We start from the raw sequence: 27,502 nt of genomic DNA, 5'->3' as shown, positions 1-27,502 counted from the left end.
ATGTTTTCCTACTTGCTGCTGCTCGGGTCCCAGCTGGCAAGGGGAGGTTTGCACACGTCTTGGCTCCTTTCTGGGGCCCAAACCCTGTCTAACATCCCCCGAGGGGGCTGTTTGGCTGGGTTGCCCGCATGACTTAGCTGTCCTGGTTCCAGAGAGGCTGAGCAGGGCAGAGGTGGGTTGGTAGAGCTGGCAGGACAGCTCGGGAATGGAGCCACCTGGGAAAGGCAGGTTGGCCGAGCTCTGCACGGTGCCTAGGCTTGGAAGACCCACTGCTGCCCCGGAGAAGGCTAAAAGCAGCTGGCAGAGGGCTCTGGAGTGGGTGCCCCGCAAAGAACCACCCGCCAGTGGAATCCTGAAGGACCGGCGGGTCCGTGGCAGCGGGACGGGGTTTGAACAGCTGGGGCTCGCTGCAGGGTGATGCTACGGGGGGAGCAACCGCTTGGTGCAGGAGGGAGCCCGGGCTGTGCTGGGGCCCAGGCCAGGCCTAAAAAAAGGGCACATTGTCGGGAGCTGCCTTGGCAGAGGTGTTTGGAAAGCAAAGCTGGCAGGCTGCCTGTGAACACACGCGCTTGACTCGGCCCTCTGGGCTTTCGCAAGTCATGGGGGTAAATAAACAGAGCCCTTCTCCGGAGCGTCGGCAAGCTCCGGCTGGGGAGGGGACCCCAGAGGGGCTGGTAGGGTTGTCAGATGGTTTAACCAAAAATACCGTACATCCCTCCCCCCCCAAAAAACAAACAAACTGCCGAGACAAAAAATCAGCATGGCCCCTTTAAGAAGAGGCTTTTTGTTTTTCTGCCAGCCACAAGACAAGCCCCTGTGGAACCTGGTAAGAGGGGGGGGGCAGGGGGGGGGAAGAGAGGGGGGATTTTGGGGGGCCTGGAGAGGGGCCAGGGGGGCCCGGGGCTGGGCCCTGTTGCTGAGCATATTGTAGGGTTGCCAGGTGTCTGGTATTTTCGCCTCCTGGCAAGGAAAAAAAATCAGGAAATACCAGACATTTTAGGTGTCCAGTATTTTCTGATTTTTTTACCGAACAGGAGGCGAAAATACAAGACTGTCCGGGTCAATACCAGACACCCGGCAACCCTAGGGGTGAGGAGAGTCATCTCGGGGTGCTCCTGGCCCAGACCCATTCCCTGTTCCCTGTCTGAGACCTGAGCTCTCTAGGGTGGTCGTTCTCTGCCTTGCCAGACGACTTCCCCTTTCAGGAGCCGGATTTGGCTTGCGTCCCCCCCCCCCAAGTTTCGGCACGGGGGTGGGGGGGCAAAGCGTTCCCGCGCATGGGGCTTCCTGTCTCGCTTGGCCTGGATCAAACAAGGGGATTGGACTCGACCCATTGCCCTTGCGTTTCAGTGCGGCGCCGGGTGACACTTGCGTTCAGACGGACGTTGCTGGTGCTTTTCAGGTAGCCTGTTGCAAAAACAAGGCAAAGGGGTCGAGATACCCCCTGGAAGACCTGTGTGACCCCCCGGGCTATGCATAGCCCTAATGAAGAGTCTCTGCTCTAGGGCATCCTCTTGGCCAGCTGCAGCCAGATGTTGGAGACAAACAGATCTACACTAGGGGCAAAGTCGATTTAAGATACAGGAGTTAGGAGGGACGACTGAAAGAACTGGGCTTGTTTAGTTTGGAAAAGAGACGACCGAGAGCGGACATGAGAGCCGTTTTTAAGTCCCTAAAAGGGTATGACAAGGAGGAGGGAGAAAATGTTTTCCCCTTGACCTCTGAGGATAGGACAAGAAGCAATGGGCTGAAATTGCAGCAAGGGAGGGTTAGGTTGGAGAGTAGGAAAAACTTCCTGGCTGTCAGGGTGAATAAGCACTGGAATAAATTGCCTGGGGAGGTTGTGGAATCTCTATTATTGGAGACATTTAAGAGCAGGTCAGATAGACATTTATCAGGGATGATCTAGATGGTGCTTGGTCCTGCCGTGCGGGCAGGGGGCTGGATCTGATGACCTCTCGAGGTCCCTTCCAGTTCTAAGGTTCTATAATTCCACGCTTCAATACGTAACTCCAGTTAGGTGAATAGAGTAGCTGGAGTCGACGTGCCTTAGCATCCCTACCGTGGGGGATTGACCCCGGTGAGGTACCGTAGTCGACGGCAGTGCAATCAGCAATCGATTTATCGTGTCCTTACTAGACCCAATAAATCAACTCCCAAGAGATCGATCTCCGCAGTGTCGCTCTCCCGGGTAGACAGTGTTTCTCAAACTTTTTTTTTATAAAGTACCCCCTTTAAAAAAAAAAAAAAAAAGTACCCCAATACCTTCAGTTTTCAGACACACAGCATTTTTTTTCTATCATTGCAACACAGTTGTGTAAACAACTTAATCATAGCTGGGCAGGTGATGGAAGGTTGCGGTGAATGGGGTGTAAAAAGTCCAAAAATAATAAAGCGCTGTCAAACTTAAAACAAAAATTCAGTTTTCTCCAAATTTCAGTTGTGCTGACGTACCCCTCAGACTTCTCTCGAGTACTCCTAAGGGTACTGGTACCACTGGTGGAAAAACACTGGAGAAAGCCACAGGGGGGAAGGTGCTGATCACTAAAATGTCCCCCAGCAAACCCGCCTACCGGGGTGGGTAAGGGGGCAGCTGCCCCCAGCTCTGGTGTATGAAAGAGGCCTGGGGTTCCCAGCTGACGTTGCTGATACTGCAGGAGCAGAGGCGGCCGGAGCCCCAGATCCTTTAAATTGCCGCTGGAGCACCGTGCAGTGTGCTCCGGGCAGTGCTGAGGTCTGGATGCCTCAGCCCCGCCCCTTCTGCCGGAGGCCCGCCCCTTCTGGGAATGTGGGAGCCGTCTCCTCCACCTTGCCCTTGGCAAATCTGTCAGCTCCCCTGTCCCCCAGAATCTGTTATAGAGCAAGGGCATCTTTTCCAGATCAGTGGCACCCCAAATTAAAATCCCAGGGGATGCCGGCGGTAGCTACAGAAGGGTACTGACATTCACAGGAGCCCCAAGACGTGCCCCCACCTCCACCGGCCTAGGTTTTCAAAACCTCCGGCCCCCCACATTCAGGGCCTGATTTTCCAAACAGCTCCGCTCCCGTTCAGCCACTGGATTTCCCCAAGAGCTCGCCAATCTCTTTCTTGAAACGGGCTGGCTAGGTGAATCCCCGCGGGGGCTGCGGGAGCGTAGACGTGCCGCTCTTCGGGCGCTGGGGCGAGGCCGATCCTTCGGACGCCAGTTCTGAGCTCTTTCCGGATTCTCCGTGCGCTGGCCCGTCCTTTGGCCACAGCGCGACCCGGTTTGATGAGCGGGCCCGTGGGCAGGTCGGATGAATGCAGGCGCGGCAGGATGCTTTCAGCCAGGGACGGCAGGTACCCTAGGCAAGGGAAGGCGTTGCCTTCTCGAACCGCCATCCTGGCCCCGCCCATGCTCCGCCCCCAGGGAGTACCGAGACCCACGGTGGGCAGAGCGTTGCTGCCTCCGAGCGCCCGCCCTCCCTGTGCTTAGGGAAGGGGATGCGGCATGCTGTTCCGCCTATCCATGGTGGGGGGAGGGGCGGGGAGGTGGCTTGGAACCTGTTGGGGGCGGGGCCTTGACAGAAGGGGCGGGGCTGGGGTGAAGCTGGGGGCTTGCCTCCCCCCGCCCACGCTTTCAGCGGAGGAGGGGCCCTATCGTTATGCACCCGCTGGGAAATTTCGATTGTCTGTAACCCGTTAACAAGGCCCAGGGCCAGATTTCGGTCTCAGTGACGCGGGGGCAAAGCCCTCGAAGGTGAAGGGGAGGATTTACCCCTCTTCCCTCGCCAGGCTGCTTTCCCAGAACAACTGCCCCCCCCAGGCTCAACCGGGGTACTCAAACCGGGGGGGGGGGGCAGAGGCCTTTCAGGGGCTACTTCAGCCCCGCTAGGTGGGTGCCTCGTTTTACAACAGCGGCGGCTTTCCAACTTTTTTTTCTCATGACTCCGTGGAGGAAAATCGGTGCTGCCGCGACCCGATATCGTGGGACTGGCGTGCGGGCTCCGGGGCGGGGCGGAGGATGGAGCTTCGGGGTGCAGGAGGGGGTTCCGGCTTGGGGGGGCAGAGCTGGGGCAGGAGGAGCTGACGTTGAGTGGTTCCCAATCCGCAGTGCAGCCGGGGGGGCTACGGCAGCTTCCTGCCTCTCCTGCGCCCCAGAAGCAGCTGGCAGGCAGCAGGGTCCCAGCCAATGGGAGTGCGGAGCTAGGGATTGAGACGGGGGTAGGGGGCAGAGCCATGTGCTCTTCCCCCCTCCACCTAGGAGCTGCCACTTCTGGGGCGTGGCGCAGTCTGTGGGGCAGGACACCCAGGTGCCTTAGCCCCTCCACTGCTCATCAGATCCCCTGCAGCAATGGGCCCCAGACCCCGATATTCCACGGCCCAGTCCTGGGTCACACCCCGGCGTCTGGAAACCCCCGCTGTAAAAAACGCCAACAAAATCCAGTCTAACATTTCCTACAGACAACACTGACCCGGCTCCATCTTGGGAGGGAAGGACGGCATTGCGATCCCAAGCGCTTTGGGTGACGGGTGGGTGGCGAAAAGGAGAAAGGAAACCCCTTTTCCAGCGTCGCGCATGGTGACGCTTTTGTGGTTTGGGGCCTGATGTCATACGCCAGGAGTTTTAAGGAAGGAGAAAGTTGCTTGGGGGGAAACGAGACCAATCGGACTCCCGAAAGGGGTCTGGAAAGAGAAAAGCCTGCCGGATCAGAGAGCTGTACTGCAGGAAACCGATATGTAACCCCCGAGCTTACGAGGTAGAGCAGAGCCCGGCTCTGGTTCACGTGTAACGCGGATGTCACGAACCCTCGCGTTCACTGCCAACCCCAGCACGTTTCTGGTGCAAGGTGTCGGGCGTTTGATAGTAAAATTCCACCTCGCCACAAATTGCATTCCCCCCTCCCGAAAAGTCTCCCTAGAGCTTGTGTTACTCGTGAAAACTCTTCTGCAGCTTTGCTCACAGCTGCTCTGTCCCACCCAGAGCTGGCTGCATTCTGCCAGCCAAGAGGGGCGCACAGACTGCAACATGATTTGAAATCAGAACTGTGTGTGTCCTAGTCCCTACAATGCTAACAGCCTGGGGGAGATTCCCTTTTCACTTCGGAATCAGGGGCTTGCTCTTGAAGAGCAGAAAAAAGCTGAATTCTATTCCGACTGCCGCTCTGGAAGTCTGGGCTTGCAGCAAACACACCCATGAGATCCTCGAGGAGTCGGGGTTGGAAACAGCAGAATTTATAATCATCAGACTTCCAGGTCTGGGGATCACGAGCAGAAAGCCAAACAAAGTAAAAACCGGGCCTGTTCAGCGGAGAAACACCGAACACACCTGGCCCCATTGGCATCGGCTGATGAAAGTTTTGTGGGTTGGTTCTCCAAGATGTCCTGGCTCGAATCCAACATGAGTAATGATGCTCCACCTCCTATAAACCCCTACATGCAGTGTCAGCTGGATCCCAAACTCTACCCCCTCCCCCTTCCTGAGCACTTTTTCACAACATTGCTAGCACAGAAGTAGGCTGCATTGCCCCGCCATGTGCACAATCAACACCCAGGGCATCTGTTGTACAGGTTCTGACCCACAGGGCCTTCCTCAGATAGAAGGATGGTCTCTGATGGACAAGTCACTCAACACCTCTGTTCCCTCTAAGCTGGGCCCTCGTGCGGCCGCCCCGGAGAGCTTCCAACGCTGCCCTGCTGGTGAGCAGAGCTCACAGCGGGCAGCATGTGTTTTGATGGGTGGTGCACATCTATGCATGCTTTGGCGCACGTCACAAAATTTATTCTGCCCACTGGGGAACGATTAGTGGGAACACTGCTCAACACCTCTTTTAGAGACGGTTCACAATCCAATCAGAAGGTGTGCATGTGGATGCAAAACTCCCTTGACTTGAATCGGACTCCAGATTTGTTTCCTTGGAGGGGGGGGGATCCCAGTGAATCAGGGGTCAGCATAAAAATTCTCCAGTGAGGGCGGGGGGATGAAGGGTGGGCAGAGAGGTTCAGATTAGTGGGGAAAACTTGCAGGAATGCAAAAGAATGGCACTTATGCTTGCTCTGAGGATGGGAGTTTTCTTTGTTTCCCTCTTAACAATCTTGTTCTTAGACAAACAATGTAACCTAATAAGATCACAAGCATCCACTTCCCGAGTTCTTTTCTTCCACAGCCCGATGGGTGTGAGCAAATTAGGACGGTCAGAGACACACATATCCTTTCCTAGGGAGGCGTGTGAGTTACTCAGCAAATAAATCCTGGATGATTAGAACCTCGGGAGGGCTGGCTTGATTTTCTGATCCTCAACCAGGAAGCGACTGATTTGCTAATTTCCAATCCAGGTTTCTGACTGGTCAGTTTCAAATGTGGGCTTGAAAGCACAAGAAGTGAGACTACAATTAGGTGAGAGCTCTTTTCATTCTGGGTTTGTGTGGCGTAGGGCAGGAGGGGGGGGGGGGAGGAGCTGGCCCCAAACCTAGATGCTACGGCAAAATGGGTAATAACATTTGGCAATCGAATCCTTCCACGGAAACCTTCCATTGGCTGAATCCAGAGGTTCAGTGGTGGTAAGAAAACAAACAAAACAAAACAAAACAAAAACCTTATGATTTTGTTTTGAAAAATGGTGGGTATTTATTGGTCATAGTGATGAAAACAGCAATTACCAGCCACCCCTCTCTTCTTGCCCATATGCTCTTGCTACTGGAGTATTTAATAGGTAGGAACTGATAACCAGTAACTACTAGATGAGACAAGTAACTGCTAACAAGTAGCTGCTAACTAGTAACTGCTAGACGAGAGAACCAACTGCTAACTAGTAACTGCTAACTAGTAACTGCTAGAAGAGAGAAGCAACTGCTAACCAGTAACTGCTAGACGAGAGAAGCAACTGCTAACCAGTAACTGCTAACCAGTAACTGCTAACTAGTAACTGCTAACCAGTAACTGCTAGATGAGAGAAGTGACTGCTAACTAGTAACTGCTAACCAGTAACTGCTAGATGAGACAAGTAACTGCTAACAAGTAGCTGCTAACTAGTAACTGCTAGATGAGAGAAGTAACTGCTAACTAGTAACTGCTAACCAGTAACTGCTAGATGAGAGAAGTAACTGCTAACAAGTAGCTGCTAGACGAGAGAACCAACTGCTAACTAGTAACTGCTAACTAGTAACTGCTAGAAGAGAGAAGTAAGTGTGTGTGTGTGTGTGTGTGTGTGTGTGTGTGTGTGTGTGTGTGTGTGTGTGTGTATAAAAGCACCACAACCTTCCACTAGCAAGAATCATGCCGGATCATGCATCCCGCCCTATAGGTTTCTGCGGAGTCACCCCCTGAATCTTGCTCCCATGGTTACAAGACACGGCTGATTCACCGTCTTTCTTCTTTCCAACTTTCTTCGGCCTGATTCTTGGGTAGACGAGTCTGTTTCGAAATCATCGGGACGTCTGAGCAAACTTTTGCTCGCAGGGGGTCTGGGCGACGTGACAGAACCGCAAGGTTGAAGAAAGGCCCCAGCTAAGGTGCCTGGGGCAAAGTGGAGCCTTGACACAAGGGTATTACAGTGTTGTTGCTGCCGGTGTCACTTTGCAGAGAAGCGAGACACATGGGGTCTGGTTCTCTCCTGCCATGCACATTAATCAAACGAGCCGTAAAATTCGGACCTAGTACAGGGTGAACCTCTCTGGTCCGGCAACCTCTGTGGTCCGGCATGGTTTGAATTCGCCGGATGTCCACTTATCATGGGGGTGGCCAAGATTCCCGCGGTCTCATAAAGTTTGTTTACAGCTCCAAGTCCTGGCTCTCCGTGTTCTGGGCTGTTATTTCACTCTGACTTACCCCTCCATATCTTCTCCGAGCCCAGGAAGCCGTGGAAGTGTTGGGAATGCTGCTGGACGATATTGAGCTCCCGTGGTCCGGCAAACTCTCTGGTTCGGCATCAATCAGAGGGTGCCGGACTAGAGAGGTTCCAACTGTCGCATTTCGCACCACTGTGCGCTGATGTAAATGGTGATGCAAGGTGCTTGGTAATGGAAAGTCAGGCCCGCGGTGTCTGCCCCTTAGATGGTATCACCAGCAGAGAGCTGTGATGTTACCTAGAGCTGGGTGTGGGCCCCAGTCTTGCATCCAAACATGGCCGAGGCCTGATCTGGATCTTGCTAACAGCTCCTCTCCTGCCCCTTCCAGCCAGCGCCCCATGGGAGCCAAGCACCCTGCCCTCCCTAGCAGGCCTCCCCTCCCCAAAGCATGGGGCAGGAAGAGCAGATGGCCCACGGCCTCAGCCTTCCCCAACCCAGGCTGGAACATGGGGGGAGGAGGGTAGGAAAGGCCGGGCTGGCAGGTTGGGAAGGCCTTGACCCAAATGGCCAACGTTGGGCCCCGGGCCTGGTGCTGTTTTTCAAGCCCTGCTCTCGTAGCCGTGGCAACGCGAGGGCAGCTGAGCCAGATGTTCAAGCCTAGCCGTGACCCCTCCCCGGTCAGGCGCGACGGTCTCGCCCCGTGTTCCGTCGGTCGGAATGAACGATGCCCGTCGGCGGAGCCGTGTCCCTCGGTGTCGTGTTTTCACGCCAGACACACCCCTCACTTCGACAGCCACTAATTAGCCAGCACCCGCCTCTCTCTGGCAAGCATGTGCTCTCCACAGGGGATGGCGTGTCCCAGGGGCGGGTTGGATGTGGCTCACCGGCCGGATGTGGCCCTCCAGGCCTTGGAATCTGGCCCACGGCCCATCCTGCCAGGACCCTCAGGCAGGGAGCAGCCCCAAACCGCTCAATACGGCTGGGCCAATAAGAGCTGAGAGATGGTGTTGTGGGCAGCATGCGAAGGAACAGGGAGCAGCCAGCCGCTTTGAGCAGCCCGGGCTGCTGGCCGGGAGCCACCTAGGTAAGCACCTCCCAGCTAGAACCCGCCTCTGGTACCCCAACCCCTCTGACATCCCAACTCCATGTCCCAGGTCACTGCCCTCCTCCTGCCCGAGGTCACCACCCCAACCCTCTGCACCCCTCCAGTCCCCAGGACCCCCACTCTGCTCCCGCACCCTTCCTCCTGCCCAGACCCCACGCCCCTAGCCCGCTTCCCCATTAACCCCTTCCCACACACTGAACTCATTTTTGGCCCCACCCCAGAGTGTAGGGGGGCCCCACTAAATCTGCTAGCCTGCGCCCCTCTAGGCTCTGGCATGTGAGGGCCCCCAGTGGATTTGTCTGTGGGCCAGGGATCCATGCTAGGGTTGCCAGGTGTCCGGTTTTCGCCCGGACAATCCAGTATTTATGTCTTCTGTCTGGTAAAAAAAACCCAGAAAATTTTACATGTCCTGTTTTTCTCAGAAGGAAGGCCGGCGGGAATTTAAAGGCACAGCAACCTTTTTATTTTTTTTTGCTCAATCAATTTTTTTCCCCGTCATGTTTAGGATTTTTTTGCAAAAGCATCTGGCAACCCTAATATCCAAGGCTCAACAAACCGCTGAATCTACTCACCCGTGGCGAGTAGATTTCAGCCGGTTGCTCCGTGCACCCCATTTACCGGCGCTTCGTGCATGTGCAGTGCCGGACTGGCGCATGCGCAGTGCAGGGCTGGTGAGTGGTTCTCGTCAGGGTTTGTCAAACCCTCAGACACCCCTAAGTGTCACTACATGGCACCAGCAGGGGTCTGAGGTCTGGGGGGTCTTTCTTTGCCGATATAGTTACGTCACTTCCCAGTGGCGTGCCGAGTCGCTGTCGGGCCAGTGTAGACGTTGGGTTGCTCGTGTCACCTGTTACTGGCTTTCGGGAGCCGTCTGCCAATGCCCCCGGCCGACAAGAAGCCAGGGGCTCATGCTCCCCGGCGACTGAATAACCACCGTGGCTAGATGCTGATGTCGGTCGCCAGCATTTTTGCAATGTAGAGACGGTCTTAGTCCTTTGTCTGTCTGGGGTGTGTATGTTGGAGGGGGCTCTTCCAGGGGAAAACCTCAAAAGTGCATCCCTGTTTGGTCAGCATGGCTGTTAAAGGTGAGGAGGCCTAGTGGTTAGCGTGCTGGTGTGCGGATCCGGGAGAGCCGGCTTCTGTTCCCAAAACTTCCACTGGGCAAGTCAGTTCTGTCTCCCACCCCTTTGCCTCTCTGTGTCTATGCATCGGGGCAGCGATGGGTGGTCGGAGTTAGAAAAAACCTCAGCTACTTTGTTTGATCAAATCTGACACATGTCTGCAACCCACAGCACCCCGGGGCCCTGATCTCGGTCGGGGCCTGAGGTGCTACTACGATCAGATAACCCGTTAGAAAGGCGACGTTTATCCTGTTGCCCTGAAGCAAATATCCCCCATCTCGCTATGGTGTCCTTCGTCCACCTGCCTGGCATCCGTCACCACAGAGGTGACTGCATTTGGGATTCTGCAGCATGGAAAGGGTTAAACAGCAAGCCTGCTTTGGTGCCAGTCCGGCTCCGCTCTTTTCTAGCGGCTTCCGTGCCAAGATCTCAAAGCGCTAGACAAACCCACAGGCTTCAGGGCATAACCCCTCTGTGACCATGGCAGGGGTCAGGAAGGAACGTGCCTTGCGGGCAGATTAACCCAAGCGGCTGCTTTCGGGCTTTCTTTCTCTGAAACAGCCAATACTGGAGCAGAGGGGAAGCCAGGGGACTGATCCGAAACTGGAGCCCCCTCCTGCACCCCAAAGCACCCAGCTCCACCCCAGAGCCCACCCTCCCATCACATTCGGGGGGACCACGGACATCCAAGAGTTTCTTCAACTGGGCCGTGAGAAAAAAAGTGCGAAAACTCCCAAGCTAGACGGGGCTTGGTGGTGCCGGGAGGGCCGGGGCCGGGACTTGATGACCTCTCGAGGTCCCTTCCCATTTTAGGGTTCTAGGATTCTAGGCCCCAGCTGTGGTCTGGCAAAATCAACAGCCCTCCTGGAGCTACCAGTTAAGTCCTTGCTTTCTCCGTAAAGTGTCCAGCCACCCCTAAGTGACATGCTAAGGACTCAGGCGACCGAGATCTGATCTCTCCCCCGGGAGCGTGCATAGCGCTTGAGATGTGCCCCGGAGCCGTCTGACCCTTGGAATCCCAAGTCTCCAGGGGGGGACCTGCGGGCTCCAGAGGGCAGCAGGTGAAGCTGCACGAAGAGACGGGGATGCATTTTGATCTCCTGGCCCTTCGCCCTCCCGTGTGAGGAGACGCGAGGAGGCGAAGGGTGAGATGCCGGGGGTCAGCGATCGGTCAACCTCAAGGGCTTAGCCTGGGGTTGCTTTGCTGTTTGGGGAGAATGCAAACTGCTCCAACAACCCGCTGACTGCTGGAGGCATTAACCCCTCAGTCCTCCCTCCCCCCACCCGCCAACTGGGGAGGGGCAGGGCTCTCGGGTGTCCGGTTTTCACCCAGACACTCCATTTCTTCTGGCCCCTGTCCGGTAAAAATAATCCATGTCAAATGTCTGGTGTATTTTCTGTTTCTCTGGGACGGAAGGCCGGTGGGGACAATCTTCCGTCCCAGAGAAAGGCGGGGGAAAGCGAGGAGCATGGGGGATTTTTTTTTTGCGATGTTTGGGATTTTTGGTGAAAGCATCAGGCAAGCTAGGGAGGGGGCTTTGTAGTCCTGGCACGGAGACGTCGGAACGGGGGCCTGCCCGGACCTCTGGCATGGGGCGGGGGAAGTGGAGGTTCCTGGTATTGGAGGAAGGACAATTTGGGGGGGAGGGGGTCACAGAACCCCTAGGTAAGGGGGAGCTGCTGAAATGGAGGGGGGAGAAGTGGGGGATCCTGATATTGGAGGGAGGACGATGGGGGGGTCACAGAACCCCTAGGTAAGGGGGAGCTGCTGAAATAGAGGGGGGTTGGCAGCAGGCTGGAGGATGGAGGAAAGCTGAGAGCGGTGGAGGAGTGCAATCCGCTGGGCTTGTCGGGGCCACGCGGCCCTGTCTCCCGGTGAGGGCGAGCCGGCGGTTTCCCGCTTCCCTCCCGGCACGTGGCTGTGGCTGCCGGACTCAGAGGAGGCGCCCTGACCGTCTGCAATTTCAAAAACCGCGAGCCCCTTGGAGACGCATAAATAGACCCGACCGCGAGAAAGGCAGCCACTTTGGGGGGTAAGGGGGCCACACCCGCCAGCTCCTCCACAGCACACTGCCCGGCTGCAGCGGGGAGCAGGCATTTCGGCCCAGGAGGCCGGGGGAAAGGGCCTCTCTAAAAACGCGGAGCTCTTTAACCCCCTGAGGCACGGCACAGACTGGTGGCGTCGGCCACCGTTCTCTGGAAGTCAAAGGAGGGGTGTGAATTCACACCAGTGGAGAGCCTGGGCTAAGCTCCCCTTTTACACCCGGGCCAGACGGGAGGGGCGGGAAACCGCCGGAGCGGAAGGAGTCCAGGCTGCACGGGGGGTCAAGGTCGGGGAGCATCCAGGCCCTTGGAGCGGGGGGGGGGTTCAGATCTCGTCCCTGACAGTCCTCCGCGGCTCTTTTTGGCGGATACGGATGCAGAGTTTGTACCGAGAACCCGGCAGATTTGCAGAGCTGCGCTTTCTACCCACGGCCGCTGACAGGGATGCCGATCTCCGCGGCTCATTTTTGGCGGATACGAATTTTCTATCCCCGAGATCTTTGCTGCGGTCTGCACTGGGCCAGTCCGGACGGCGGGGGACCATTTGGCCTGGGTCACAAGCTGCAAAGTGACCAGCGGAGTGACTCCAGATGTACGCCGGTGTCACTCAAGGATGACTACGGGCGAAGGTCTCCCTCCAGGACTGTCTGTCCAGCCTCGGCACCGAGGGCTCCCTGCAGAAACACACCGTCTTCGGCAGCATGCCCGTGGGCCTGGAAAATCCAGTTCGGCCTGTGTCTCCCTGCCCCCTCCGTGACCCTGTTGGACTGGAAATTCAGCCACCAACTTCAGGGCAAGGCCTTTGATATCAACTTGCCTGTGAATGAGGCCAGTGCCTCCGTCTTGACGCATGTGCTGGTGGGCCCTGTGGCTGCTGTGGGCCAGGCGTGGGGCAGGAAGGAATCGAAAGACTTGGGCTTGTGAGTCTGGACCCGAGTAGAAACGTCCGAATGTTTTCTTTCTAGCTCCCCTGCAGATCTTGCGAGAGCGGCACATTCCGTTCTCCCGCCTTGCGCAAGGCGGCCGTGTCAGCTGAGGGAGCCGGGTTCAAATCCCCGGTGGCTTCCTGCCTTCACTTGGGCCCTGTTTACGCTAGAGACCGTACCGCGGTGCAGCTGTGAGGTCCGGGGGAGAGCGTTCGCCTGGCGACATCGTGAAACCGCCCCCCATGAGCCGTAGCGGCCCGTGTCACTCCGAAGGTTACTTTTCCACAGGCCTGAGGAACATAAGTTATACCGGCCAACAGGCGAGGGTAGACCTAATCGTAGCCTCCCCGTGCCTCAGTTTCCCTCTGCAAAATGGGGTTAATAGTAGAGTTGTCAATTCATCACAGTTAACTCAAGCAGGACTGGCGACAGACTTCCCCAGGCTCTGGGTAAGGTGTGGGGGGGCTTGGTGGGGGCCCCCGAAAGGGATGGGGCCTCGGGCAATAGGGGTATGGCTGGGGACTACCCTCCCCCGAGCACCCAGCCCCTTTTCCCCCCTCCATCAGCGGCCCTAATCTCAAGCGAATATCTCAAAGCAAATTAGCGTGAGGAAAAAATGAATCCTGATGAACTGCTGTTTCAACGGCTCTGTTCAACAATAGCAATGTCAGTTCCTTCTCAATGTTTTGGAGGTATTTCTGCATTTTCAAACGGACTGGTGTACCTGGTTGGTTAACCGAGAGGCAGTATGGCCTACTGGCTAGTGCACTGGCCTAGATATTGGGGTCTGGTCCTAGCACTGCTGGGGGTGACCTGGGGCAAATCATCCCCTCATGCCTCAGTGTGCCCATCTGTAAAATGGGCACGGTTCTATGGCCCACCTTCGGAGAGCACTTTGCAACCCGCTGCCGCAGCGTTCACGTGCCTCTCCGGACACTGCAGCCACGGGAAAATGGCTTGCAATGGGGCCGTGGGAGGCTCAGGGGCAGCGAATCCAACAGCCTCAGGGTCATGGCCAAGGTGATCCAGAGGCTAATGGACGAAGAGAGAGATAAAAAGATGCCCTGGGTGGCAGCCGCCCTTTGGCTGACGCTGCTGCTGCCGGAGGTCAGAAGGACAAGGGTCATTCTGCTGGCTCGGGGCCATCCCAGAGCAGTGTGGGGCTGGGCGTTTCGGAGAGGATAACCATCTCACATTTCTCTAGCACCGGGTAGTTCCCGGAGTGGGCCCTTATATGTGCCCTGAGACACCCAGCGACGCCTGACCCTAGTGTAAATCTGGAGCGAAACCACTCGTGTAAACAGGGGCAGAGTGTAAACTGGCTTAGCGCCGTTGCAACAAAGGAGCCAGCTGCTTCAGGGGTGTAAATGGTCCCAGCTCCAGTGAAGACAATGGACCGGTGCCCAGATCCTCAAAGGTATTTAGGCACCTAACTCGCTTAGGCGCCTAAATCCCTTGGAATGGGTGGGACCAAGTTCCTAGCTGGTATAAATAGTGGCTCCATTTAAGTGAATAAGCCATTACCCCAGTGGGTGTAGTTCAGTGTAACTAACTCAGAAGTCAGACGGTCAGATCCTCAATGGATGTAAACGGGTGTAACTCCACTGGAGTCAATGGGGCCAGATCACCAGCTGATGTAAATCGGCATAAATCCATTGGTCACAGGCAAGAGTTATCAGAGGATGTCGCGCCATTGATCGGTGTAGGCCAATCGATGTCTGCTGGGACAGGATGCTGTTGCACATTAACGCGGGTGTGGCAGAAAACAAAATCAGTCTCAAGTGTGTCATAAAAATGTGGCACGCCGGAGTCCTGCTAAGAGAACGATTTTTAGCTTATGCCCCCAGCTGGCCGATGTGTTCTGGGCTTTATAAAAGGTTAAAACAGCCAAGATCCCCATCCAAAACCAGGAAAAAGCGGCAGCGCGTTGCTGGTGGTTGAAAGGTAGCTGCGTTCTACCCCAGAGGTGGCTGCATTTTAACGGCAAGTGAGTGATCTTTAGGGATCTGCTTCTACCATCTGTTCTCTCACATCTGAATGTCTCTATGCCAGGTATAAATTACTGTCCTGTGATTAATTTGAGGGAGTGGCTTTTATCCACAAAAGCTCATGATACTATAGACTCCAAAGGTGCTGCAGGATGACTCGGTTTTAAAGTCACAACTTAACACACTCCCTCCCTCCCCCCAGGGTTTTTTACTTGTCTGCACAAGGATAGCATCTCATCTTATACGGAGGCTTGTAAAGCCGTTTGGGATGACAGATGCCACGTGACTCTTTTATGGCATTGACTTGTCAAAGCAAAGGCAAGGTGCTTTATTAGAAGTCAGTACAACAAATATTCCGCCACATTTAAAACCCATGAATTTGCACGGCTTCGCTCAATTTCATTTGTAGCTTTACCCACAATCCCGATGAATAATAAGTTAACAGTGGAAACAAGAAAGAAAACAGTCCCTGATACCGGGGAGTTTTGGAAGGTGAAAACGAAGAACCTAAATAAATCTATACAATCATTATCTGTGCTCTCTCATGGCTAAGAAATTCTGGGTACGTTTCTTGAGTTCTTCTGCCAGCTACTGAGAACTGAGTTGTCCGTCGGAGAGTAACCAAAACAAGCGGTATTTTTAAAAAGAAATTGGTGGTTTAAATGATAGGTATGTTGCAACTAACTCAGATCACATTTTAAATCGGGGACTTACAGCACCCCAGTTCAATTTACACAGAGGCAGGGCAAGGTTTTTTTTAACTATTTTTTGTAACTATTTTGACTGGAAGAAGGAGCTTGGGAGACAAGAGAGCCGTTCGTTTAGTCCTGGAACAGAACAGGTGACGTCGTCGCTGCTTGGTCGGCTGGGAAAATGCAGCCACTTCTGGGGTGGGATGTGGGATGCGGCAGCTACGTAAGAGCCTCACAAAGGTGTCTGTGACAATGTAATATGGGGGGGTAAGGAGGTGCTTGAATACAGTGCAGCAAACTTGGAGGCAAATGTCTCTGGCACAAGCTTAGAGATGGCGAGTGGCACTGGAAGTAGTTTGAAGGGAGGGGTGCGGCGCTGTGGCCCCCCCGGCTGTGTTCCCCCCCTCTCCACCCCAGCTGCAGAGCCCATAGGAACAGGGCTGGTGGCAGGGTGCCAGTGGGGGCTGGGACACTGGGCTGGTGTAGCAGGTGGAAAATGTGGGGGCACTGCAGCGCCCCCCTGCCTTCGTACTTCCCGCACCTGCGGAGACAGCTGCAGGGAATACAGGCTAAGGGGGTGTACCAGCCGGACAAAGTTTCTGAAAGCCCTTGTAGGAGGCTGAACGATGCATCCTTCATGCGTCTGTGGGAAACCTCCTGGGTGTGTGACCCCCGCCCCGGAATCTGCCGTGCGTGAGACATCACATGGAGCAAACCCCCCATGTGGGTGTGGGTCCGGGTAACAAGGGGGGGGTTTGGAGGGGGAAGTGGGCCAGAATAGGTAGCCATCTCCCCACTCTGCTAATTGGCAGCAATCCTACATACAGTGCTGATATCTCATGCTTTAAAGTGCTCAGCAAGTACCTATCTCTTGGGGGGGGGGGGGGAACCTCAGAGATATACCTATCCCATAGAACGGAAAGGGACCTTGAGAGGTCATCGAATCCAGTCCCCTGCCCTCACAGCAGGAGCAAGTACCATCCCTGATAGATTTGCCCCAGAGCCCTAAACGGCCCCTGCAAGGACTGAACTCACAACCCTGGGTTTAGCTGGCTAATGCTCAAACCACTGAGTGATCCCTCCCACATTTGACAGATGAGGAAACTGAGGCACACAGGAGCGGAGTGCCAGGCCACATGAGTGCAGAGCTGGGAATCGGTCCTGGTTCATGTTGCCATGCCGGGGCCACGAGGAGTTCTGTAGGCCAAGTCGGTGTTTGTTTTGGGCAAGGGGATTGCACGTGGCATCATGCCCTACAGCTGGCGAGCAGAGGGCAGGTTAAGTGAGGTGACCAGGGAGAAAGGCACAGCGGAGAAGGAAAACAAACCTTTTTTGAGCTCATTGGGGCAACTTCTGGGTGGATGGGTGGCGAGAGTGCGTTTGGGGCTCGTCGGAACGTGCGATTGTCCCTCCGGAAGATGCTGGAGAGCGTGGCTACCTGAGAACGTGGCTAGTTTCTTTTGCAGCGCTAGACTTTCTCCGTCATGCCTCTTGGCAGAGTCTGTGGGGAGTGCAGCTCCATCGACTGCCTCCGGCGAATGTCGCGCTCCTCCCAATCCTCCTCGGGCTCAACACCTTTCAAGATGGCGAGTCTCTCCGACAGGGTCTTCGCGTGGGGGAAGAGGATGTAGTTGTAGATCAGCGAGGCCACCGCTGCTCCGGCCAAGGGGCCCACCCAAAAGACCTGGGGAGATGGAGAAAGAAGAAACGAGGCTTTAGAACGAGCTGGAGGAGACATTTAGCTGGCACTGAAAAGGGGCCCAAGATCTTTATGGATCGGAGTCGGATCTTCAACCCCCCGAGAATCATAGAATTGTAGAAATCTAGAACTGGAAGGGGCCTCAAGAGGTCATCAAGTCCCACCTCCTGCCCTCACGGCAGGACCAAGCACCATCTAGACCAGTGTCTCCCAAACTTTTTGGTATCATGCACCCTTTTTGATTGTTGAAAAACCCTCACGTCCCTCCCCCCAAAATAGCAGCAAACCTTGTTGAGAAAAAAAAAGGAACGGAGGGGGACAGCAAAACTTGATGGGGGGGTCACCTCAGGTCCCCCTTTTATTTCTTCATGCTCCTCCCCCCATGGGGCATGCCCCCCAGTTTGGGCACCCATGTTATAGACCATCGCTGAGAGATGTCTGTCTAACCTGCTCTTAAATATCTCCAGAGATGGAGATTCCACAACCTCCCTTGCTGCAATTTATTCCAGTGCTTCACCATCGTAACAGGTAGGAAGTTTTTCCTAATGTCCAACCTCAACCTCCCTTGCTGCAGTTTAAGCCCATTGCTGCTTGTTCTATCCTCAGAGGCCAAGGGGAACAATTTTTCTCCCTCCTCCTTGTAACACCCTTTTAGGGACTTGAAAGCTGCTGTCACGTCCCTTCTCCGTCTTCTCTTTTCTAAACTAAACAAGCCCAGTTCCTTCAGTCTTCCTTCATCGGTCATGTCTTCTAAACCCTTCAATCATTTTTGTTGCTCTTCTCTGGACCGTCTCCAGTTTCTCCACATCTTTCTTGAAATGCGGTGCCCAGGACTGGACACAAGACTCCAGCTGAGGCCTAACCAGCGCAGAGTAGAGCAGAAGAATGACTTCTCGTTTGCTCACAACACTCCTGTTCATGCCTCCCAGAATCATGTCTGCTTTTTTTGCAACAGTGTCCCACTATGGATTCCTATTTAGCTTCAGGGCGTAGCCGAGTTAGTCTGTACAGGATAAACTTAAAAACAACAAATAGTCTGGTAGCACTTCATAGACTAGCAAAACATGTAGATGGGATCATGTGCACGGCCCACTTCTTCAGATGACTGGAGTTTTGAGTTTAGGATGGGCAGACTCAAAATAAATAGGGGAGAAGGGAGAGAGAGGAAGGGAAAAAAATTGACGGGGAAGGAAATAAGAATCAGAGAGTATATAAATATCAAAGGGAAAACCAAGCAGGCAAAACTGGTAATCTATAAGCACCTAAAGATTGGCTAATTAAAAAAAGCAGATAAGGATCATAGGATAGCAATTAGAAAGGAAGTGTACTAACACAAGAATCTACACAAACAAAGAGCTGTTGGCACCTTCCTTGTTTGGTCGGTTGATAATGTCCCAGCCATCCATTATCTCAATTGAGGCCATAGGTGTGAGAATTCAATTTGTGGATGAATTGTAATCCCAACCCTTCTCTGTGTATTTGGCTTGTAGAATTGGTCTGCACCAAGACTGCTCCTAGTTAGCTTGTGGTCTACTCCATCTATATTTACTCCATCTCGATATCCGGGACTCCAAACCAGAACCTTTGGTCGGAACTATCCAACCCCAGCGTCTGGTGGTTCTGATAACATGGATCTGAAAGCAGCCCTGTGTTTTTGTCGTTGGTTTTGTGGATCAAAGATCCAATCAATGAGCTTTTTCAAAACGAACTCAGAAGCCGCTGGCTGTGAGCTCTCTGTGTGGCTGTTTTCTAGCCGCCTTAAACCACGGTGAAACAAAATACAGGACTATGTAGCACTTGAAAGACTCACAAGATGGTTTATTAGGTGATGAGCTTTCGTGGGCCGGACCCACTTCCTCAGATCAAATAGTGGAAGAAAATAGTCACAACCATATATACCAAAGGATACAATTTATTCTTCCACTATTTGATCTGAGGAAGTGGGTCTGGCCCACGAAAGCTCATCACCTAATAAACCATCTTGTTAGTCTTTAAAGTGCTACATAGTCCTGTCTTTTGTTTCAGCTACACCAGACTAACACAGCTACATCTCTATCACTATTAAACCACGGTGGTTTGAATAAAATGAGAGTGCCGTGTGATTTCTGCAGAACTCACACAAACCCAATGGCGTTCTGCAAAAGTACCACACGGCTTCCCTACGTGCCGCATCTGCGCTCGCCCAGCACATTTTCCTGGTCAACACCCCAACAAAACGTTTTCAAGATGGCGGCCGCCTGACCTCTGACCCAGGAAGTCGATTCGACTCTCCGAATATTGCACGAGCTGGCCAAGCATGAGGAAAGCATTTCTTCCACTGTCCCTTTTCTGGGTCACTGAGCACAAACCCTTGACGCCAAACCAACGCCGACCATCTCGGACGGAGCACTTGAACCGGCTGGCTCCGACGCGTGGGATAAGAGCTAGAGTTTAGCGCTGGAGATTTTGTGCCTGCTGCCGAACAACAGAGACCAAGCCCCACATGCTCTCCCTGTGGCAACGTAGCCCTGGTGCTCAGGGGAGTAAGTGGCTCTGGTTTGGCAGCAGTAGGTGACGCTATCTCTAGATCTTTCTTCCGGTGTGGAGAATATTATTATGATTGTTATTGTTATGATCCTTCTCACTGTCAAAGTGCCAACAGCCAGGTGAGCGTGCTGGAAATGCTGACACGCCAGTGTCTGGATAGCCTAGTCCTGTGGGAGGTGAAGGGAGGGACACCCAGAGGAATGGGGGAGCACCCCAATTAAATTTTAGCTGGGGTACAGGAGGGGGCGGTGCACCTGCGGAGTGCTACCGTGAGCGCCGTCTGCCAGTCCTCCAGCATTATCCTAAAGAGGGCGGGGAAACTTTTTTGGGTCGGGGGCTGCTGACCCACAGGAAAATCAGTCGGGGGCCACACACAAGGGAGAAGGGGAGGGGGAAACCCTCGCTGTGGCCCCCGAACTGAAGAGAAAGACCCTCCCCGCCTCCCCTCACGCACCAGAACTGGGGGGGGGCAGTGTAGCAGATTTTGTGCACGACAGCCCCGGGGGTGTAGCAGGGGGCTGGCCCCCCAATGCTAGGGAGGGCCTTGAGCCTCAGGGGCCAGATCCAGACTAGCCGAGGGCCACACCCGGCTCCCGGGCCGGAGGTTCCCCACCCCTATCCTAAAGCCTCGTGAAATTAAAGTTTCCTTTCAAATCCTAGGTGAGGTCCGGTGATGAAACCTCCAGGAATGGGTCCAACCAAAACTGGCAACCCTCGGCACGCCAGCCCGCCCTGCCAAAATAACACCCTGCTGCGAGGCGTGGGAGGACCGAATTCTTACCCAATGGGCGCTGAAGTCGCCTTCTATCACAGACGGGGCAAAGGAGCGGGCGGGATTCATGGAGCAGCCGGTGTAGTGGATCTGGGAGGGAAGGCGGGGAGACGACTCAACATGAAACAAAGTTAATCCCAGCCCTGGGGTGAGCGCTTTGCCCTGGTCTAGCAAAACTGGCTGGAATCTTTCCGCGGCCCATCGGCCAGCTGGCCTCGTGCTGGCCTGTGGCTGCAGGCTCTCATTGGCTCTGGCTGGCAGGGGCGGGGCCTGGAGTAGCTGGGAATTTCCCGTACAGCGCCTCCTGCTGGGAGCTCTGCAGAGCGCAGGCTAACCAGTAAAGCAGGGGACCGTTTCCCCCATCTGCAGCAGAGAGAGAGGGCGAATCTCGTCCGTTTCCTCCTCCGCGCTAAGGAGCTGAGACCGATGGAAGCAGGATTTTTGCTCCTGCTCCATCTCTAGCTTTGGGATTCTGGGGCAGGAGGGATCCATTGATTATTTGTTACTGCCGCGCTTTGGGACTCCCCCTTCCCCTCCTTGGCACTGCACAAACACAGACTGATCCCCTCGCTGTGGTATCAGACACCTCACTTAGCCTCGCAACACCCCTGGTGATGCCACTCCCCATTGGGGAAACTGAGGCACAGAGCGGCAAAGTGGCATGCCCGAGGCCACACAGGAAAGCGGTGGCAGAGCCCAATGTCAATGGCAGGGCTCATGAATCCCCGGCTGGCACCCTCGCCCCTGGGCCTCGGCTCCGTGGAGCACCTCCCCCCCGTTAAGCTCTCTGGGGCATGGGCGCACGTGTGTCCTGGATCTACCCCACAAGCGTGCCGGCGCCAGGCCATTGGGACGCACCCCCAGCAGGTGTCCGACGGCGACAGACAGGCCGATGGACAAGGCTGGGGAGCCGAGGCTGTCGCTCCTCCGGTCGTCGGTGGAAGCGAAGACGCACAGCACCAGCTGCAGGGTGAGGAAGAGCTCGACGGTGACGGCTTGGCCGGGGGTGGTGCCGTTGTGCAGCTGAAACGAGAGGAAACAGGAGTGTCAGTCACGGGCTTCACCCCTCTCGTAGCCCTTCCCCAAAGCCCCCCCCCCCCGAGAGATGCGATCTGGGGGGGTCTCTGAGGGGCCTGGAGTGGGGCAGCAGCAGGAAAGGGAGCATCCTGGCCTGCCTGGGGCACCCTGTTTCCCACCGTCATGGGGGAGCGGAGGAACCTGGCTGGTACACGGCAGCGGTTGCTGGGTTGCTCTGTTTTCCGTGACTCCTGTCGTCACAGTGGGGGAACCCGAGTCCCGCTGCCGCCCTGGGCCGGGCCCATCCGGTAACCCCCGGGCTAACCTCGATGTGGGGGCCTGTCCCGTCCATAGGACGGGTGAGGCCGCCACCTCGGGGCCCGCCAAAACGCAAGGCCTGGGGCAGCTGCCTTAGACGGCCCTGCGGCCGGGCCGGCTCGGCATCGAGACAACTTGGTCAGTTGGGCGCAAGCAAGAGATTCGTGTTTGGATGCGGTTACATGGAAACGTGTTTGTACATCTGGGAGCCAAGGATGCAGCCGTCCTTGCGGGAGGGGAGGAGGAATTTACCGGGGATCCCGGGAGACGCTCCATCACTGACCATTTTGAAATCCGGACCGGACGGCTTTTTTGACTAGCTTTGCTCTACGCGGGATTTTGAGGGAGGTCGGATTCTATGGCCACGGGGTCCCTCCTGGCCTTCGAATTGGTGCACCGCCCTGCTGAGCCTTGCCTGGTCCCTCCCTCTGGAAGGCCGGGAGACGCGATGGAATAAGCAGATTCCGTGCAAGCAGCTCAGCCCTAGGAGCGTCACCCACTGCAGTCTCAGATTCCTGACCTGGCCAGCTCTTGCCAAGGCATCTGGCTTTGCAAATTCCCTCTCTCTCTGCCCTTCCTTTGCACCTGCTTTGTCAGTGCATCTCAGTCCTCCCGGGAGACGCCCTTGTGCTTTCAGCCTGGGCCCCTCCATCTCTGTCAACAGATCCTAGGATCCTAGAATCCTAGAACAGGAAGGGACCTCGAGAGGTCAAGTCCCGTCCCCTGCCCTCATGGCAGGACCAAGCACATAAGAACAGTGGAATGGCTACACTGGGTCAGACCAAAGGTCCATCTTGCCCAGTGTCCTGGCTGCCAACAGCGGCCAATGCCCGGTGCCCCAGAGGGAGGGAACAGAACCGGGAATCATCAATCTGTCGCCCATTCCCAGCTTCCAACAGAGGCCAGAGACACCGTCTTACCCATCCTGACTAATAGCTGTTGATGGACCTAACCTCCATGGACTTTTCTAGCTCTTTTCTGAACTCTGTTCAAGTCCTGGTCTTCACCACATCCTCTGGCAAGGAGTTCCACAGGTTGATTGTGTGCTGCGTGAAGAAACACTTTCTTTTGTGTGTTTTAAACCTGCTGCCTATTCATTTCATTGGGTGACCCGTAGCTCTTATGTTATGAGAACAAATAAATAACTTTTCGTTAGTCTCTTTCTCTGTACCTGTGATGGTTTTTTATAGACCTCTCTCATATCCCCTCTTTGTCTCCTCTTTTCTATGCTGAAAGGTCCCAGTCTTTCCAATCTCTCTTCATAGCACCCCTAGATCATCCCCTATCTACAAGAGCGGATTGGAATCAGGGGTCCTCCTAGTTTTTTGAGGGGCTCCTCAAAGCTCTTTGGCCTCAATAGTATCATGTGGCAGTGAGTTCCGTAGGCTCGTGGGTGGGGCACTGTACACAAGAGCATTGGCGTGTCGCTTCATAGCGTTCGCCTCCTTTTAAGTGTCTGTCAAAAGTCTCCTGGTTCTCCCTGGGCGCTAGTCCAATCCTGTGCCTCTTTTTAAGGCGATCCTGCCACTTTACATCCAGCTGTCTGGTAGTTGTGAGGTGACCCAGGAAGGACGCTCACAAGACCCACAAAATTCATGTCACTCGTGACCTGCGGCCGTGTCGGTTTTGCAATATACAGGGTGACCCGTAGCTAACCCACGTTCCCTTAAGCTAATCTCCAGGGCGGTACCCCTGGAGGTTGCGTGTTAACTGACCAATTTGTAGTGCTGCCAGTCCTGGCTGAGATCTTATCTCTGGGCCAGCGACACTGCCGGAGCCCGACACATGCTCTGCTACACACTGAAATCTTGATGTTTTATCCAGAACCAGAAAGTCCACCTGCAGGTTTTCCCCCCTTGCTGTGTGGCCTCTTTGCCTCCCAGGAAGGTTAAGGGCTAGATCAGGGGTGGGGAACCTATTTTGAGCCTGGGGGGCTGCTGACCCACAGAAAAATCAGTTGGGGGCTGCATGTGTGAGAAAAAAAACCCTCACTGGTGTGGCCCTTGACGGGGAAGCAGAAAGACACGCCCCACATTCCCTTCGCACACCAGATTGTCAGGGCCCTGGGGTAGGGCTAAAAACGAGGGGTTCAGTGTATGGGAGGGGGCTGCCGGGAAGCAGGTTTGGGACACAGCTCCCCAGGGATGCACACGGTTCCGGGTCCCCCGCCGCTCCCAAGCACCGCCCCCTGCTGTTCCTATTGTCCAGGATGAGGGCCAATCAGAGCCCTGCAAGGAGGGGCGGGGCTGGAGCACCAGCCTGGGCTCCCCGACACCATCCAGTGGCTGGGTGCTGATCTGCAGTCCACTGGTGTAAACCCAGGGATTGCGGAACTCTGGATTGCCACGGGTGTGGCTGCAGCTTGGTCTAGACACAGATTACGTCTACACTGCAGATCACAGCCGTAGCTGACCTGCCTTGAACTTGGGAACGAGAACCCCATTCGCAGCAACGTGGTAGTCCAGTGGCCATCCAGGGCTTAGCGAGGTTTTCTCTGACTTCTCCCTTACTTCCTATGGAGCCAGTTCTCCCCCCTCCCCTCCGCTCTCCGCTGTTGCAGTTAAACCAAGAAGCACGTTTCCGGCTGCCCGGGGCCCCGCGAAAGTCGCCTGATTTTTGTCACCCCACGCAGACCCTTTACCAACCTGGAGCTAGCGCTATCCAAGCGACGGAGGTTTGACTCCAGCGCCATCCTGTCGGGGAAGGAATCTCGTTTCACGTGTGGTATCCCAGCCTACTGTATCCCTTCTTCCTACAGGCCGCTCGAGGTGACCCCCCCTCCAGCCAGAGCCCCCTCCTACACCCCAAAGATCCTCTCCTCTGCCCCACACGCCAGTCTCATTTTGTTGGGTCGCGGCATCCACCAATTTCTTCAGCAAGGTCATAGAATCATAGAACCATAGAGCTGGAAGAGACCTTAGAAGGTCATCAAGTCCAGCCCCCTGCCCTAGGGTCGTGAGAAAACACGTCCGATCTCCCTGCAGTGGAGCGTTAACCAGCCTCCTCTGATGCCGTCGTGTTAAAAAAACAACTGTCGTGCCAGCTTTCATGCCACCAGCATCCAGGAAATACCAGCGGGAAGGAAGACCCCCGCCCCATATGCCAGATTCACTAGACACAGGGGCATTGCATCGGTGGTGTAATACACTTCCCGAGAAGGGTTCTCCCGGCTGTGCTAGGAACTCCAACCCGCTCTCATGCCCGCTTGGCTGTGTATTGCCTGCCGCTTGTTGGCTGCTCTCCTGAGCAGCACCGGGGACTGTATGGAGCAGGGACAATTGGGCGCGAAGACATCCCAGGTGTATCCCCACCGCTAGAAGGAAGCACGATCTAGCCGTTGGAACGCCGTACCGCCTGTCGGGGCACCTGGATTCATTCCCAGCAGGAGGGAGTTGGGTTAGAACAAGGGTGTCTGGCAGCCAGAACTGCTGGGTTTTAGTTCCGCAACTAGAAGGCAGTATGGCCTAGAGGTTGGAACATGGCGCTGGGTGTCAGGACACCTGGGGTCATTAGGACCAGAGAAGAGCAACAAAGATGACGGAGGGTCTGGAAAACATGATGGATGAGGGAAGGCTGAAGGAATTGGATTTGTTTGGTTCAGAAAAGAGAAGATGGAGAGGGGACATGCTAGCGGTTTTCAAGTATCTAAAAGGGTGTTACAAGGGGGAGGGAGAAAAATTGTTCTCCTTGGCCTCTGAGGACAGGACAAGCAGCAATGGGCTTAAATTGCAGCAAGGAAGGTTTAGGTTGGACATTAGAAAAAGCTTCCTACCTGTTGGGGCAGTTAAACACTGGAATAAGTTGCCCAGGGAGGTTGTGGAATCCCCATCGCTGGAGATATCTAAGAGCAGGTTGGACAGACACTTGCTACTACTAGAAGGCAGTGTGGTCTAGTAGTTGGAACATGGCTTTGGGTAGCAGGACACCTGGGTTCTATTCCCAGCCTCGCGTCACTTTGCCTCAGTTTCCCTAATCACCCACCACTCCTGTTCATCCCCCCGTGTGGGTGGCCTCCTTACCCTGTTGATGGCCAGCTGTCCCCGGAGGCTCGGCGGGGTGAGTTCGTGCAGGAGCGCCGCCCCGGCGACCGCCCCCAGGAGCTGCGCCGCCACGTAGAAGACGGCCCTGAGGAAGGAGAGGTGGGAGCCCAGCAGGCACGCCACCGTCACGGCCGGGTTGAGGTGGGCCCCGCTGACGTGCCCCACGGCCTGCACCAGCGTGGCGACGGCCAGGCCGAAAGCCAGCGAGACCTGCAGGGCGTCCGGGGGGGCCGGCGGCCAGCTGAGGGCAGAGCCGAGGCCGAAGAAGATGAAGAGCAGCGTGGCCAGGAACTCTGCGAAGACAGCCCGGGCGAAGGCTGCAGAGCGGAGCTCCCACATCCTGGGGCGCGCTGGGAATGCCCCTAAGCGCTGCCGTGTGCGGCTCCCTGCAGGGTGCGGGGTGCGATCACGCTCCCTGTGTGTATATATAGGCAGAACATCTGCAGACGGAGGAGGGGCAGGGGCTTTGGAAACCTGATCCATTGCTCCCTCCAGTTCCAGCCGCGGCTGGCTTCAGACCCTGCCCCGACTGTTCACCCGCGACCGTGGCATTTGCCAATTTCAGGCGCTCCTGCACTCGCTGGGCAGCGTTGCCCTCGGCCCCACCCTCCCCCGGTGCCGTTCCTCTCTCCTCTTCGCCCCCACCGGCCTTTTCCGCAGGGAGGGGAGAAAACGGACGTGGCAGCATTTGGGGGGACGAGACGAGCCAGGCTGGGCAGGAGAGGTGTGGTGTCCCTGGCCTCTGTTTGTCCCAGGCTGGGAATGGGCGACGGGAGGGAAAGGAAAGACACGTAGTGAGGTGGCTGGGTCTGCGTCGGGATGGAGAGCGACACAGCGAGATGGAGGGAGGATCAGACCTGGCTCCAAACTCCAGAGTCTGCAGATGTTTCGCTTTCACGCTGGGCCATCCTGTTCAGAACCACGTCTAGATAAACACTTCAGACCAGCCAGACGGGGTCAGACCAAAGGTCCCTCCAGCCCAGCGTCCTGTCTGCCCACCGTGGCCAATGCCAGGTGCCCCAGAGGGAGGGAACAGAACCGGGAATCCTCATGTGATCCCTCCCCTGTCACCCATTCCCAGCCTCTGACAAACAGCCATCGATGGACCTATCCTCCATGAATCTATCTCACACTTTTTTGCACCTTGTTAAAGTTGCTCTTCACCACATCCTCTGGCGAGGAGTTCCACAGGTTGACGGTGTGCTACATGAAGAAAAACTTTGGTTTGTTTTAAGCTGCCTATTCATTTCATTGGGTGAGCCCTAGTTCTTATGGGAACAAGCAAATCACTTTTCCTTATTCGCTTTCTCCATAGCTGTCATGATCTTACAGACCCCCTTAGTCTCTGCTTTTCGACGCTGAACAGTCCCGGTCTTTTTAATCTCTCCTCATGCCTGGGCACAGCTGTGCCGGTGGGAGGCCAGGAGTGGAGCAGCGGGTTTGCGTGGGGGAGACGCATGGGTCAGGATCACACTGGCTCGGTTCCGTGTGTGGGAGCACGCGTGTGG

The 27,502-nt window shown here is 55.5% G+C and overlaps 1 protein-coding gene and 1 long non-coding RNA gene across 2 annotated transcripts; one reads left to right on the top strand and one right to left on the bottom strand.

Moving 5' to 3' along the window:
* The first annotated feature begins 314 nt into the window (after positions 1-314).
* Positions 315-15,576, top strand: LOC142818910 (uncharacterized). The gene is made up of 3 exons (XR_012896609.1): positions 315-826; positions 6,296-6,356; positions 7,264-15,576. It is a non-coding gene; the product is annotated as an uncharacterized LOC142818910 (long non-coding RNA).
* Positions 15,220-26,424, bottom strand: LOC102463738 (aquaporin-2). Its single transcript, XM_075901674.1, has 4 exons — positions 25,974-26,424; positions 21,478-21,642; positions 20,629-20,709; positions 15,220-17,306 (listed from the first exon to the last, which is right to left on the bottom strand). The coding sequence occupies exons 1-4, from the start codon at positions 26,331-26,333 to the stop codon at positions 17,091-17,093; spliced, it is 822 nt and encodes a 273-aa protein (XP_075757789.1). The 5' UTR covers positions 26,334-26,424; the 3' UTR covers positions 15,220-17,090.
* Positions 26,425-27,502: the final 1,078 nt, after the last annotated feature.

Source organism: Pelodiscus sinensis, chromosome 19 (assembly GCF_049634645.1).
Source record: "Pelodiscus sinensis isolate JC-2024 chromosome 19, ASM4963464v1, whole genome shotgun sequence".
NCBI lineage: Eukaryota > Metazoa > Chordata > Testudines > Trionychidae > Pelodiscus > Pelodiscus sinensis.
This window is presented reverse-complemented; position numbering and strand designations above follow the sequence as displayed.